The sequence below is a fragment of the Gymnoscopelus braueri genome (assembly GCF_963280865.1).
Source record: "Gymnoscopelus braueri genome assembly, chromosome: 11".
NCBI classification, from domain to species: Eukaryota; Metazoa; Chordata; class Actinopteri; order Myctophiformes; family Myctophidae; genus Gymnoscopelus; species Gymnoscopelus braueri.
Genome location: NC_137613.1, coordinates 41,906,068 through 41,920,102, shown reverse-complemented (window position 1 = coordinate 41,920,102; position 14,035 = coordinate 41,906,068). Strand labels below are relative to the sequence as shown.

Genomic DNA, 14,035 nt, shown 5'->3' with positions numbered 1-14,035 from the left:
ACAGAAACCTAACATTTAATTTATGTATAAACCCCACATTTGAACATATTACTTTCCTCTTAGATTTGTTGTATTGTGATTATAGGTGAAAATGTCAAATGGACTAGAAGTATTTCTATGGCTGTTGGCTATTGCAGTTCAATAAACACAGTAACCATAAGGACACATTGTCTTTTGTTAAGTGTGTGGAATAAACAGGCGGCTGTTTGTTATTCATTCTTATTATTCATAATAGAGAGGACATTAATCCGTTTTGCCTATACTGTGGAAAAGCAGTGTTGTGTCTTTCTCTGGCATACCACTTGAGCAAAACCCCAGTGGAATAAGGGAGACTGCATTTGGGGGATTATGCTGGACCCACACATAGCCTAGGGCCCAGCTTTGGAATGGGACATAGTTGGAATGGTTGTGATTAGAGATCAAGGTGATGCAAACTAATTTTTGGCATGCAGCCTAGCCTGCTTAGGTCAAAATGGGGCTCTTATCTCAGTTGACAAATATTATAGCAATGATGTGCAGTGTGAGACAGTGTATCACTCTAAGGGGTAACAGGTGACATAAAAAGCCTAGTAGGGCTACAATTAAAATTGAAAACATTATTTACTATTTATACTTTTTGTTATTTTATCTTACTTTAGAAAGAGCAGATTTTGTCCATTTGAATGATGAATCAACTCAGAGAAAATCGCGGATAGAAATAGACTTGAGTTTTCTTTAAAGTTTCCTGGCTCTCATTTTAACCCTATGACACTCTTGGAGAAATGTGCACTGCTTGCTTATCGGTTTAATGCTCAATTTCACGGCAGTAGGCCTATAAGGCGGGGGGGGGGGCTCACACACCCCTGATCGCTTTTTGGTGACATGGGTCCGTTTAGCGGCTCTTTTGGTCTCTAAAACGGGGAGAGAACGTCGGGGGTGACCTGAGTATAAAGTAAGTTCACTCCCTTTCAATGGTGGGGGTAGACAGTGTTGTAAAGTATCTAAGTACATTTACTCAAGTAACATATTAACCACTTCAGCAACATTTCGGACATTTTAAAATAGCCAATCTACAAGCTCACAATGCTTCCTGATGCCAGGTATTGTCAGCTTGTAGATCTGCTATTTTCAAAGTATTTTTTATATACATTTGAAAACTTGTGAAATTGGACATTCTGCATAACAAGTAACTTTTGGTACTTTTCGTCTGATACCAATACTTTTGTAGCTCAAGTACATTTTGAACATCGATTTTAACTTGTAGAACTGAGCAGGCTATTTCTACATTGTGATATTGATACTTTTACTTAAGTAAAACAATCTGAGTAGCCGTACTTCTTCCATCACTGGGGGTAGAGAGAGAAAAGAGCAAGTTAAATGGAAGTGACACAATCTGAAAAAAATCCTGCCGGCAGCTGCACGCATTCGACATAGTCAGCCCCCTGCGGTCACCGAGCTCACGACCCCCGTGCCTGGCACACGCACCTGCCGCTCCCTCCCAGCCGCAGATAATCTATGGGCGTGTCCCGGCCGGGGCTTCCCTACAATGTGCTCTTGAGAAAACCCCTTATGCGTGAAAAAGCCCTCTTTTCTTCGCCCATTGTTCCACACGGTTTTATGGGACAACATTGGGCATTATGAGGTTTGGGGGATTTACACGGGACTCTATAGAAGGGTATAATCCTTTCAGACAAGAGAGCGAATACAAAGTTTTAACCTGCTGTTTTCATATTTATTAGCTGGTTAAAACAGCCGAGGCAGCTGAACCCCCAAGTCCCTTAAGCACCCCACCAACAGGCTTCTGTAGCTCCCCCACTTGATTAATTATAACTCAAAGCACCCAAGTTTGACAACACGCAGTGCCTTGAGAAGAAGCCCTCTGATAGATTTAATTGAATTAGGCCCTATAGTCAATAGGCCTGGTCAATGAGTCAAGATGATGACACATGGGTCATATAGGCCTGTCCATCCCACTGGGGTTGGTTTCTGTTAATACAGTCAACAGGTATAGTCCCAGTTACAACATATTAGGCATATTATAACTTTCGTGGCCTACTGCAAATGTGCACGTCCCCCTGGATGGTGATGAGGACAATAATGATAGCAATGACTGGTTTACAAGTAAAGGTTATTCTAATAGTAAAGCCAATTTAGTACAGCAATAACAGTGACACATAAACAACTGGGCATATAAATTATAGCTAACCTATAAATTCTGCATCACATGGCAAAAGCAATGTCAACTAAATAAGATGACAGACAATTATTTCAATGCAAACCTTTGTGAGAATAATTAGGTGCACCTTGGTACAAACACACACACACACACACACACACACACACACACACACACACACACACACACACACACACACACACACACACACACACACACACACACACACACACACACACACACACACACACACACACACACACACACACACACACACACACACACACAGAGAGAGAGATCTTTTGATTAGTAGCTACAATTGTCAATTTCAATAAACAATAGAGAAAGTCCTCTTATATTTGTAACATCTATCTATCTATCTATCTATCTATCTATCTATCTATCTGACTGTTTTTTCTTTTTCTTTCTGGTGACAGGTCGTTCTACCCAGTTCATCATACACAGGCCTCAGGCCGCAGCCTCTCTTCCCCAGCCCACCCCATCCCCTCCCCCCCTCCCCCACCCCCATCCCCACCACCACCACCACCCCCTTTCTGTCAAAGCTGATTGTTTCCACGCCAACAGAGTGCTGCAGGCTACTGCACTGTCACACTACATCAGGCAGAGGAAAGAAGGGGGAGAAAGAAAAGAGAGAGAGAGAGAGAGAGAGAGAGAGAGAGAGAGAGAGAGAGAGAGAGAGAGAGAGAGAGAGAGAGAATACAAGATATCAGTAGCCTGATATGTCCTATTCGAAAACAGAAGCACAGACATAGGATAGGACCAGCTTTCAGCTTTATCTCTAGCACACTTTTGGAGCCATCATCACACACGCTGCTGCCCTCTTGCGTAGGCCTACATCGAAGTGGAACAGTGGCTGAAACGGATTCCTCACAATGAATTGTCTCCCTCTACTGGACGTCACATGAATCATGTGACAAAATGTATTCTGACTCTCCAATGGTCACTCTACTACTGCGTGTGTGTTGACTTTCGGTGTTTTTGTATTTTTTTAAACCCCAAATACTGTAGCCTTTATCCATGACAGTGCAATATAATTTAAGCATTAGCCTAGTCCTGAAGTCAAAGCTCCCGAAGGCAAATAAACTGTCATAGGCAAAGCCTCTAATCGTCATTAGGGGCTGTAGCTATGCCTATAAGTTCCAGTGGGACTGTAAAATGTACACGGTATACAGTTATTGATATGCATTTAGATTTAGGACCAGAGAATGACCACAGCATGTAGGCCTGAGTTGCTTGAAATATGCACCTCATATAATCGAATATGGCTCTAAACCTGAAATGTTGATTGGATTCAAGGCTATTGGGAGTTAACATGCAGATACGTTTCGCAAAGACATAAACACATTTGGCACCATAGGTGCCGCGACGAGGGCCAGCTGTGCGCACCTTGCATCTCTGTCTCATACTGTGAGACTTTGGTTAAAATGCCTACAATTCAATCATTTTGTAGCGTTCTCTTCATTTAACGGGCCCACCTGAATTAGCCATTTTACGTGACGAAAGATATATTGCGGCGTCACCATATGCACTTTCCTGGGGCGCACTGATTTTCAGCAGTGGTGTAAAGTAGCCTAACTGGTGATGAATGAATTGAGTACATGAGGACCCCATTTGAAACAAGCCATTAGGCTTTCATGGGCTTTTCAATCCTATTTAGTTGACCTTGTATTTAAACTGTAGGCCTACTTTCATGTGCTTTTTTTCTGCAAACTTCTAAATAAAGTATTCAATCAATCAATAAGTATAGGCCTACATTTACTCAAGCAAGTAGGCCTACTGTAGCCTACTTAAGAACAAGCTTGAGGTATTTTTGCTTTACTGGAGTATTTCCAATCACGACTATGCTATTTTCAAACATTTTTATACTTTTACTTTTGGTACTTTAAGTATATTTCGATACCAATACTTTTGTACTTTTGCTCAAGTAACATTCTGAACACAGGCCTTTTACTTGTAACAGAGTATTTTTATATTGTGGTATTGCTACTTTTTCTTAAGTAAAATATCTGAGTAGGCCTACCGCACTACTTCTTCCACCACTGATTTTCACTGTTGCCGCAGCTCACGGCCATGTCACACGTTGCCTCGTGCAACTCTGTTTCTCGTGCTCCTATCCTACACTGAAACCAAGCTATGTGTGCAGCAGGGCTACATACAGTGTCACACGCAAACAACTTTGTCCCAACACAAGAGCAACACACAAAACCACCCTGCTTGGATCTTGGGTCCCTTAATAGGTCGACCTTGCATTGACGCATTTGTCACGTTAACCAACTGACAACAGCCCTGAAAACATGAGAGATTTGCTAAATGAACATCAAAGGCATGTTGTGTTCTTTCACGGTGTCCCTTTGTGCACCATTTTAGAGGTGGTTGTTGGTTCCACAGCTACAATAACCGGGGTAAACGTGCGTTGTTATCCCTCCTGTATCCTTTTTTGAAGCCTCCAATACACATCACTAAAGCCAATGAACAACGGATCAATATGTAAATTGTCTCAGAGGTTCACTGTGATGCCTGCGTCAGGGGAAGCGATAAGCTTATAAAACATAAACCAGAGTTTGGAGGCATATAGCCGAGGATTATCCCCAAACCTGCCCCGGGGTTTGGCTCCTTCGAGCCGCAACTGGACTGACGTCTGCTCACCGCCCGGATGGGACACGAGGGCCCGTGTTGCCAGGTCTGCTTATTATAAGCGTCTTTGGGCTTCTTTTTCTGTAAAGTTGCTTGTAAATATTGTTTTTAAAGTGTAGCTACTTATTTGGGCTTGTTTTCAAATGTTGTTTATAAATAAGTGGTTCTCAATCTCAAACATGTTCATGTCAAGGACCCCCCATCTGAAAATAATTTATGCCAGGGGACCCCCATACAAGATTTGTGTTAAAATGTTTCAAAAATATTCAACTTTTTTTTCTCCAAGATCTTTTTGAATATATAAGATCTACAAGTCGCGATGCGACGCATTGTGAGCTTGTAGATTGGCTATTTTCAAATAGCCAATGGTTTAAAGTGCTCATGTGGCCTGTAGTTGCTTCTTTTTGGCTTGCTTTCATAGACCAGGCTGCCTGTTTCTCTCACAAACAAAATCTGGCAACACTGCGCTAGGGCCCCAGGGCGCAGACTGATTCCCCGAGGGACTGACTGCACGACGGGGCCGCCGTGCGACCAAACTCGACTCATACTGGAGATTATAGGGTGGCAAAATGGCTGGTATCTCTGTGAACACTCACTCACACACCTACACACCTACACACACACACACACACACACACACACACACACACACACACACACACACACACACACACACACACACACACACACACACACACACACACACACGAGAGAGGAGATGATGGGGAATTGAGAGAAAGAGGCGAGACGATCTTGGAATGCCCGCGGCGACGACACATCGACAGTAACCATGGCCATAAAGATTGGTGCTTGTTCCCCACACACGGCTATCACACTGCCTGCAGAACACACACACACACACACACACACACACACACACACACACACACACACACACACACACACACACACACACACACACACACACACACACAGACACCCGTGTGATGAGCAGATATACAAACCAACTTTGTTCAGCTGACAAAGAAGCATTTGTTAACAGAAAGGTCATTTGCCAGGGGCTAAAATACATGTTTTCAACTAATCTAAGATTATAACTACCCTTTGTTGGTCCTATCGGGAGAGCCTTGATAAACCCCTTATTGAAATCAACGTGATGAGAAATAAAATGACAGATTCCATTTTGTTGGGTTTAACAAGGCATTATCATCTGCACTACAGCACTAGTATCATTCTGAGTGCTAATTTTAACTCTGACTGCAGTATAGGCTACAAATAGGTGTTACAAATAGTCTAGATAACAGTATTGTACTGTGCCGTCATCCATATACCTTCATATCTTCAAATCATCGATTAGCTTCATTTGAAAACTTGTAAACAAAATAATTGGAGTCATGGACTATATGTAAACAAAAAGCACACATGAAAGTTTCAGATTTAAGTTTTATTAACCGTTCACTTCAATGACAAATATCACATAGGCCTATATGTAGGCATACTTTTCACATACAAGCCATATCTAAACATTTAATTGGTTCTAATGTCTTTCTATTGGGTATTGGCTAATCAGAGACTATCGTAAGCCTTAACATAACCTTTGTATAAATATATTAAACTCTTATTAAACTTTTCATATAATTGCTTTGATCATAATACATCCTCATACATTTTAATACATTATTTGGTGAAGGTAGGTGAATTAAGTCCTGCTCAGATGGAGATTACTTCAATACATTAGGATAAGCAATGGGTCAGTCACCAATAAAGGAACATGTAAGTAACATGGCATTAAAATCTGCAGTGTTCATTTAATTTGTAACTCTGAGAGTGTACAGATGGAACCAAACGGACCTATAAGGGTCCATTTGGTTCTATTTGTACACTCTAAGAATTAAATGAACACTCTGGATTTTACATTGTACCAACAACACCACCATGTCAGTGTAAAACCTCCAAATCTCAGAGGGAAAGCTATTGGAGAACGTCTTATTTTCAGGGGGAAAGTATTGCAAGTATAAGCATCTTGATTGCACTAAGCGCCTTTGAGTTCAACTCCACCAACAGGCCTGTTCAGGCCTGGTATTTAGACCCCTTCCTGTTTCAAACTGCTCTCCTCTTTCTATGACTGGCCCACAGTGGCGGTGGGTGGGGCAGACGTCACCGCGGCCGCGGCGCCCATGCGCAGCAGCTCCTTCCTGTGCGTGAGGATTACGTCAAAGCTGGACTGCAGGCGGTTCTGCTGTTCCTGGACTCGGCCCTGCAGGGTGCGGACCCAACGGATCAGCGCCAGCCGCCGGTACATGGTCAGCTGCACCTGGTGCTTCTCCATTTCCTGGGCCTTGAAGCGCTCGCGGTCCCGCAGGGTCCAAACGGCGTCCATCAGCTCCGGCAGCTCGCCATCTGAGTCCGACGACTGGTCCTCCTCATTCTCTTCTTCTATGTCCTCCTCCAGGGGGCTGGTCCCTAGTCCAGTTCCAGTGAAGGTTTCACGGCCAAAGCTGTTTCTTCTGCTGGTTGGTCCCTTGTTTCCACCATCCCACTTCCTGGTTGGGTCAGTATTCATGGAGGTGAAGGTGCTTGTGTCGCTGGCACCACTGTGGTGGTCAGGTCTGGGCTCTCCGACGCCGACACGATCCCAGCCACCCATCAGCACCCCTTCCCCTCCACTCTCCATGTTGAGGGACGAGAGGCTGCCGGTGGACCGCAGGCTGAACTCAAACTCAGAGTCGCTGTCTCCCCATTCAGAGTCATCGTCCAACCCCTCCTCTTCCTCTTGTTCCTCTCCTCCTCTGAACTCCGCTCTCCCTCTTCTCTCCTGTGGTGGCCCCTGCCTGGTCTCTCTCTCCTTCTTGTCATTGCTGGTCAGCATCATCCCGCGTCTCATCTCTTCCTCTGTCATCTTACGTTCCTCCGCTCCGTCGGGTGGCACCCGGCCGTATCCATCGTCTCCGCTCTCAACCTCTTGCAGGGGTTCCAGAGGACTCCAGCAGGGGAGGCGGGATAGGGGAGACAGGGGTCCTAGTCCGTGGTGAAACCCAGAAGAGGATGACGGGATCGATGGATCAAGACCCAATGGGCCGAGGGTGCGCGGACGCACCTGGTTTCGGTTCTCGTCCCCTCCTCCGTTCCTGGTTGCCATGACACCATCGTCATCTTTTCCCGGCAGGAAATTGAAGTTGCCGTCCTTATCGCACTTCCTGTTTTGTAGCAAGGAGGCAGAGCCGCCGGCACCTCCCTGCCCTTCATAGGCAATCATGGGCCGGTCCTGATGATGAAGCATCACTGATCTCGACTGAGACTCACTGCAAGGACAAGGACATGAAGACAAAATGTTAACACTGCAATGAAATGAACCGGAAAAAAAACTATTTAGAAGAATTGTAACAAAAACTATAACATTCTCTACAATGAGGCCATTGACAAATGACAAGTATTAAAGACAATAATGGTTGTAATAGTGAAAACACATGGTAGTAAACATAAAAGCAACGTAATAGTTATCAGTGAGTTAAAATTAAAATGTGGGGTAAATTATTATGGGTATAAGAACAAAGGATTGGTGAAAATCCTAACCTTTTTCGTCTTGTTTGTTTACCCCCAAAAAACTATAACTTTATATAACTATAAAGAAATCACAGATTCACAATAATATTAAACAGAGAGACAAGATCAACAAGATCAAGGTCAATCGGTGTGAAGACAATCCATCATCATCAATCAGTCCAACATAGTCCCAAACAACTCTCTTGATTGTACTTATCTGTCAGCGCAGCATGTCTGAATGCTATCTGTTTTTTAAGTGTGCCCAAAATAAAATTGCGGATGAATAAAGTTATAAACTGAATAAATTCAAGTGTGTTGAATTGAACTGAACTGAATTGAAGTGAATGTATTCCAACCTGGCTTTGCCTCATTCACTAGTCTATAATCGGATACATTTGCCATGATTATACTGTATAAACATGTTTGATATAAATCTAACCTAAGGACCCCCGGTTCTCAGTCTCACCATTTCTTGTTCATAATGTCTATAACTACAGGCTGGTCTGCACACTCCACTTCTATTAACATCAAATATTTACATGTCTCCTTAGAATGGAAATTTCTCTAATCCTGACTCCGGGGTACTGTCACTCATCTCCTTCCCCTTCTTGCGCAGTGCATGGCTGTCCCCTATACGTGCACGTGCACGCAGTGCTGAAGGACAGCGACCGAGGCGCGCGCAAACAGACAGATGTGTTGCTGTGATGATTGAAAACCTATAGGCTAAAATAGATCGCTATCCATATCGACATATTCATTGTTAATAGGCCTATAACGCACGCACTAAACCAATACCATAATCATATGGTAGCCCATTATTTAGACAAGTTGTGCATAATGCTTAGAAAAGGCTGCTGTTATATTCGACATGCCGTATAGGCTATTTCTTTCCAATGCACCATTTTACTGTAACACCGCGAAGGGACGATCAGAGAACATAATAGAATCCCTATAGGGATGATGTTTTAAATTTAAACCATCATGAATAGCCTATTATATATATTTTTTATGGCTGACGACTGCATGGTAGCAAACACGAAAAAGGCGAGAACGGCGTTCGACCGTTGCATATTAATATTGCTAAACAGCAGCATCGCAAGTAAAAAAAACACATCATTTAGGAAAAAACATCAGAAAACAGCGAAGGTGAAATGAAGTCGCGACATGATATGTGAAATCATAAAGGTGAAAACAAAATCTCCATTGCGCGTTACGTAATAGTTGTGTCCGTCCATCCTAGTGGCGCTCACCCCATATCACTGCTAGTGCTCTCCCTCTCCTCTCCTCTCCTCTCCTCTCTGCACCTTAACAGTTCCTCTATTCATAAGACCCTATGTATAAATCTAATGATTGACAAAGACACTTGTGAATCAGCTTTTTCTTTCTTTCTTTCTTTTTTTTTGTGGTCTTACCGTTGCAGTCAGTGTTGCCGCTGAGAAGCTGGATCCAGCGCCCTCCCTGTTTTTTTCCCCTCCTCCTGTTCGACCCTCCTATAGTGGTGTTTATCCTCCCTCCGTCCTGCCCCCCCTCCCTCCCTCCCTCCCTCCCTCCTCATCCTCCCTCATTGTTAGTGGTGGAAAAAGTACTCACAGTTTTTACTTAAGTAAAAGTATCAATACTGCAATGTAGAAATACTCTGTTTCGAGTAAAAGTCCGGAATTCAAAATGTACAAGAGTAAAAGTATAAAAGTATATTGGTATCAAAATGTACTCAAAGAAAATAACTTATTATGCAGAATGTCCAGTTTCACAAGTTTTCAAATGTATGAAAATCTTTTGAAAATAGCTGATCTGCTTGTAGATCTGCTATTTTCAAATGGCCAAAATGTATATAGGGCTGAAGTGGGTAAATGTTTTGTAATAATAATCAAAATCTACAAAGTAACTAGTAACTACATTTTTCAAATAATTGTAGTGGAGTAAAAGTATAATATTTACCTCTGAGATTAGGCCTACTGTAGAGTGGAGTAGAAGTAAAAGTACTGAACATTGGAAATATTCCAGTAAAGTAAAACATACCTCAAAATTGTACTTCAGTACAGTACTTGAGTAAATGTACAAAGTTACTTTACACCACTGCCCATTGTTGCTCTGGGAGAATAGTCCAATGACTCACACTTCCTAAACTGGGCTGGGACAGTACAAAGGGAAATCTAAAGGGATGTGAACATGACCAGTGCACAGTAAACTCCTCAGTGTCAATTTAACTCTGAGAGTGTACAAATGGGTCCATTTGGTTACATGCGTACACACTCAAGAGTTACAAATGGATAAATGAACACTGATTATTTTATTGAGTAGGAGGGCACAAAGGGAAGACTCATGTTTTACCTGCAATTTAGGATGACGTATTCAATAGAGACCGAAAATAAGATGGCATATTAGGTCTCTTGTTCTAAAATGTCACCCCGATCTGACATTAGGCTACAAAAGGGCTACTACGTCTACGACACAAACATACACGAGTTGAAGGGATCCAAACTGTGACAGCAATGTTCCCAGTGGGCCCTATAGCCACAGTACACAGTGAAAGCCTTTGTGTTAATAGGTCCATTTGGTTACACTTTGTACACTCAGGAGTTTACAGAGTAGGCTACCATCTCAGTGCAACACATCTGACTGCCAGGGAAAGACTTGCACTGTGATTTGCTCCCGAACCTCATGTACAGTCTGTCTGTCTCTCTGTCTGTCTGTCTGTCTGACTGACTCACTGATTGACTGACTCACTGACTGACTCACTGACTGACTGATTGACATTTCTTTTGTGAATGCCTGTCTGATGCTTGGTCTCTTGTATGTGTGGAGAGAGAGAGAGAGAGAGAGAGAGAGAGAGAGAGAGAGAGGGAGAGGTTGTGTACGTGTGTGTAAGTGTTTTTGGGTTGGAGGTGTGCGGCACATAGGGAGGCTACATCAGAGAGCCTCCCTATGGGGTGGAGAGAGTGTGTCCCCCACCCCACCCCACCTCTCATCTCCCTGACACGTCGTCGCTGGCGGCAGAAAAGCAGCACCCCCCCTACCCTTCATCGGCAATCCTCCTCCTCCTCATCCCCCGCCCGCCCACCCCCCCCTCAACAACATCCCCATTCAAGTGCTGCATGCTCGCCCCCTCTCCCCCTCCGCTCCATCGTTCAATAGTAGCCTAAGCACATAAAAAATACATCAAACACAACCGGCCGCCCAAGGCCTCGTCACATGCAAAATCATCTCTCTCTCACTCTGTTCGTTCCTCTTCTCACTAAAAAACACTGCGTTAGAGCAAAAACAAAAAAAGAACTGCAGAGGACACACTGATCCAATTGATAGAGTGAGAGAGAGAAAGGAGGCCTAGAATTCCCCCCGAACAGAACATACAGATTCACTGAGAGATGGAGAGAAAGATATGATACTAAGACAGAGAGGGAGAGAAGAACAGATAGAGATGGAAAGTGAGACAGACTGAAAGACTTAAAGTTCAAGGCTCAGGGTCATTGGCAAGTCCCCCCCATGGCGGTTAGAGATCTTTGCAATGATGACTTTTTAACATCTCTCTCTTTCTCTCTCTCTCTCACACACACACACACAAAGAGCATGACTTACCTTGTGAATAGTACGCCCTTGTTAGACTTGTACACAGCCCGCGGTGGCTCTGACCCAGTTCCCTCCACATCTGCTCCAACACCAGACGCCGTGGTGACAGTGGCTGAGGGCAGCTGAGACCCGTTGGCTATTACTGTCAGAGTCCAGCGCTGGGACGCATAGCGGCAGATACTGTACCGCAAATCAGCCCCCAAGTGGACCTCAAGCCACAGCTTATACTGCACTCAGACTCCAGCACTGTCAAATCATTAGCCAAGATATGCCAAAATAACACACCATCACCCACCGTGGGTAGTTTTTGCAAAACAATATGCCATCATGCCCGTGTGTGCATGCACGGCAATACGTATTTAGAAAACACACATGCACACACCATACTTTATTTTTATGGATGTATGTATAAATACACAAAAGCACACATTTATATGCTCACCCACACACATACACCCTTGGGTGTTAAAGCTCATGTTTCTGTTCAGTTATTCCACCCTCAACCCCCTGCCTCCAATAATCTGTGTAAAGTCAGATCTTTGTCCTCTAGATATTTATTTAAAAAAAAGAAATGTAATCTTCCTCTTCTCTCTTTCAAGCAGTAAGAGTGAACAGAGTTTAGGGGGAATTAGTTTACTGCCCTGACCTCATAATTGCCCCTTGGGGTTAAGTAAAGTTTTTGAATTGAATTTAGATTAAGGGTGTAAGTCTGTCTGTGCATGCGTGTGTTAATGTGTATGTGAATAAAGGAGGAAGAGTGTACAAGAGGGGGAAAAGGGAGCAGAGACTTTTAAAATGTTCTGATTGAATAAACAATGTCAGGATTAAGCTGGTCTGCTTTCCTGCCTCTGGGCAATGTAGCTACAGGATCCAGCTCAAGCCTGGCTCCACCATGGGGTTCACTGCAGACCCTTTCGGCCCTAGCCCTAATGATGTGTAATGGGGCCTCCTGTACCCCTGCTAACCCGGGGACCTGAGCTCCTAATCACCGTGGCTACTAATGAGATGGAGAGAGATGAAAGTTCTCGTTAGAAGTCCCCCTGTAACGAGGGGCTATCATTAGCCACTTATCAATTCATTAGTCGCTAAACTGCAATTATGCTTTAACCCAGGGGAGAAGGAAAAAAAAGTTAAGAGTAAGTGTACAGACGTCAATAAAAAATGTAATCCTAATATTCACCTGCCATCCATACCAATTTAAAAGCACAATTCAGGCATGTATACTATATGAAATATGGATATGGGCAGCACTTTGGAAAGCCAAATGCACTCAGTTTTCATCCTATATGACTTCCACATTACCTCATGTGATGCGCCATCTAGAAGTTAATACAAGGAGGCTTATTGTATGGCATCCCAGCTTATTGGGGACCACATATCTGGAACAAACTAAAGTCCTTTCAGTTTGCCGCTGCCTTTGATTGAGTTAGTTACATTTTACTTTCTCTTGTGCACTGTATTTGCAACTATTATTTTTACTTTGTTTTATGCATCCTAATGTCATTGCATAATTGTGTTTCCTTTGCTTGATGTTCTGTGTAAAGCGCAGTGAATTGCCTGGTTGTTAAAATGTGCTACACAAATAACATTGCCTTTCCTTGCCTATTGAAAAAGCTGGGATGCAGGGCATTGGTGGCAGTGCTGAGAGGCTACAGTGAACTGCACCCAGGCAGGCTTGGCTGGAAGGGGCTCTTGAGGCAACCACAATTTAGTTGGTTTTACCGACTATATTCTCACAGAGGCCATTTTGCTTTTACATCATACTTTGGGCCCCACCCAGGGGAGTATGGTTAGTTGCCTTCACACCAAACCACTGGAATACCATACAATCACTAAACCTCCCACAACACGGACCTACACCATGAGTAGCATCACTCATCCATACACCACCCATATCACCGCCCTACTGTAGCTTTGTGTTCTTTTTCATTATAAGATATTTAATAAATCTACCTTTAACAGTTGACACATTATCTCATGTGGTTACAATTATGTCACAATGCTGAGGCCAAAAAGGGGCATCTCATGCCCTCTGGTGGAAAATAAGCCTTATATAAAATATAACTACCCCTGAGAAATAAGCTACAATCTTCCTTTAATGGAATGATAATCAATACGCCACTTCCCACTACCTTCAGTCACACTCTGAATTAA

General features: G+C 43.4%; 1 protein-coding gene across 2 annotated transcripts; it reads right to left on the bottom strand.

Moving 5' to 3' along the window:
• Positions 1–6,209: 6,209 nt before the first annotated feature.
• On the bottom strand, positions 6,210–9,805 carry c19h1orf216 (chromosome 19 C1orf216 homolog). 2 transcript variants are annotated; one of them, XM_080441534.1, is made up of 2 exons: positions 9,727–9,805; positions 6,210–8,073 (listed from the first exon to the last, which is right to left on the bottom strand). In XM_080441534.1, the coding sequence occupies exon 2, from the start codon at positions 8,049–8,051 to the stop codon at positions 6,891–6,893; it is 1,161 nt and encodes a 386-aa protein (XP_080297660.1). In that variant the 5' UTR covers positions 8,052–8,073; positions 9,727–9,805; the 3' UTR covers positions 6,210–6,890. The 2 variants fall into 2 exon arrangements, with proteins under 2 accessions (XP_080297660.1, XP_080297659.1); XM_080441533.1 differs by lacking the exon at positions 9,727–9,805 and adding an exon at positions 9,565–9,706.
• Positions 9,806–14,035: the final 4,230 nt, after the last annotated feature.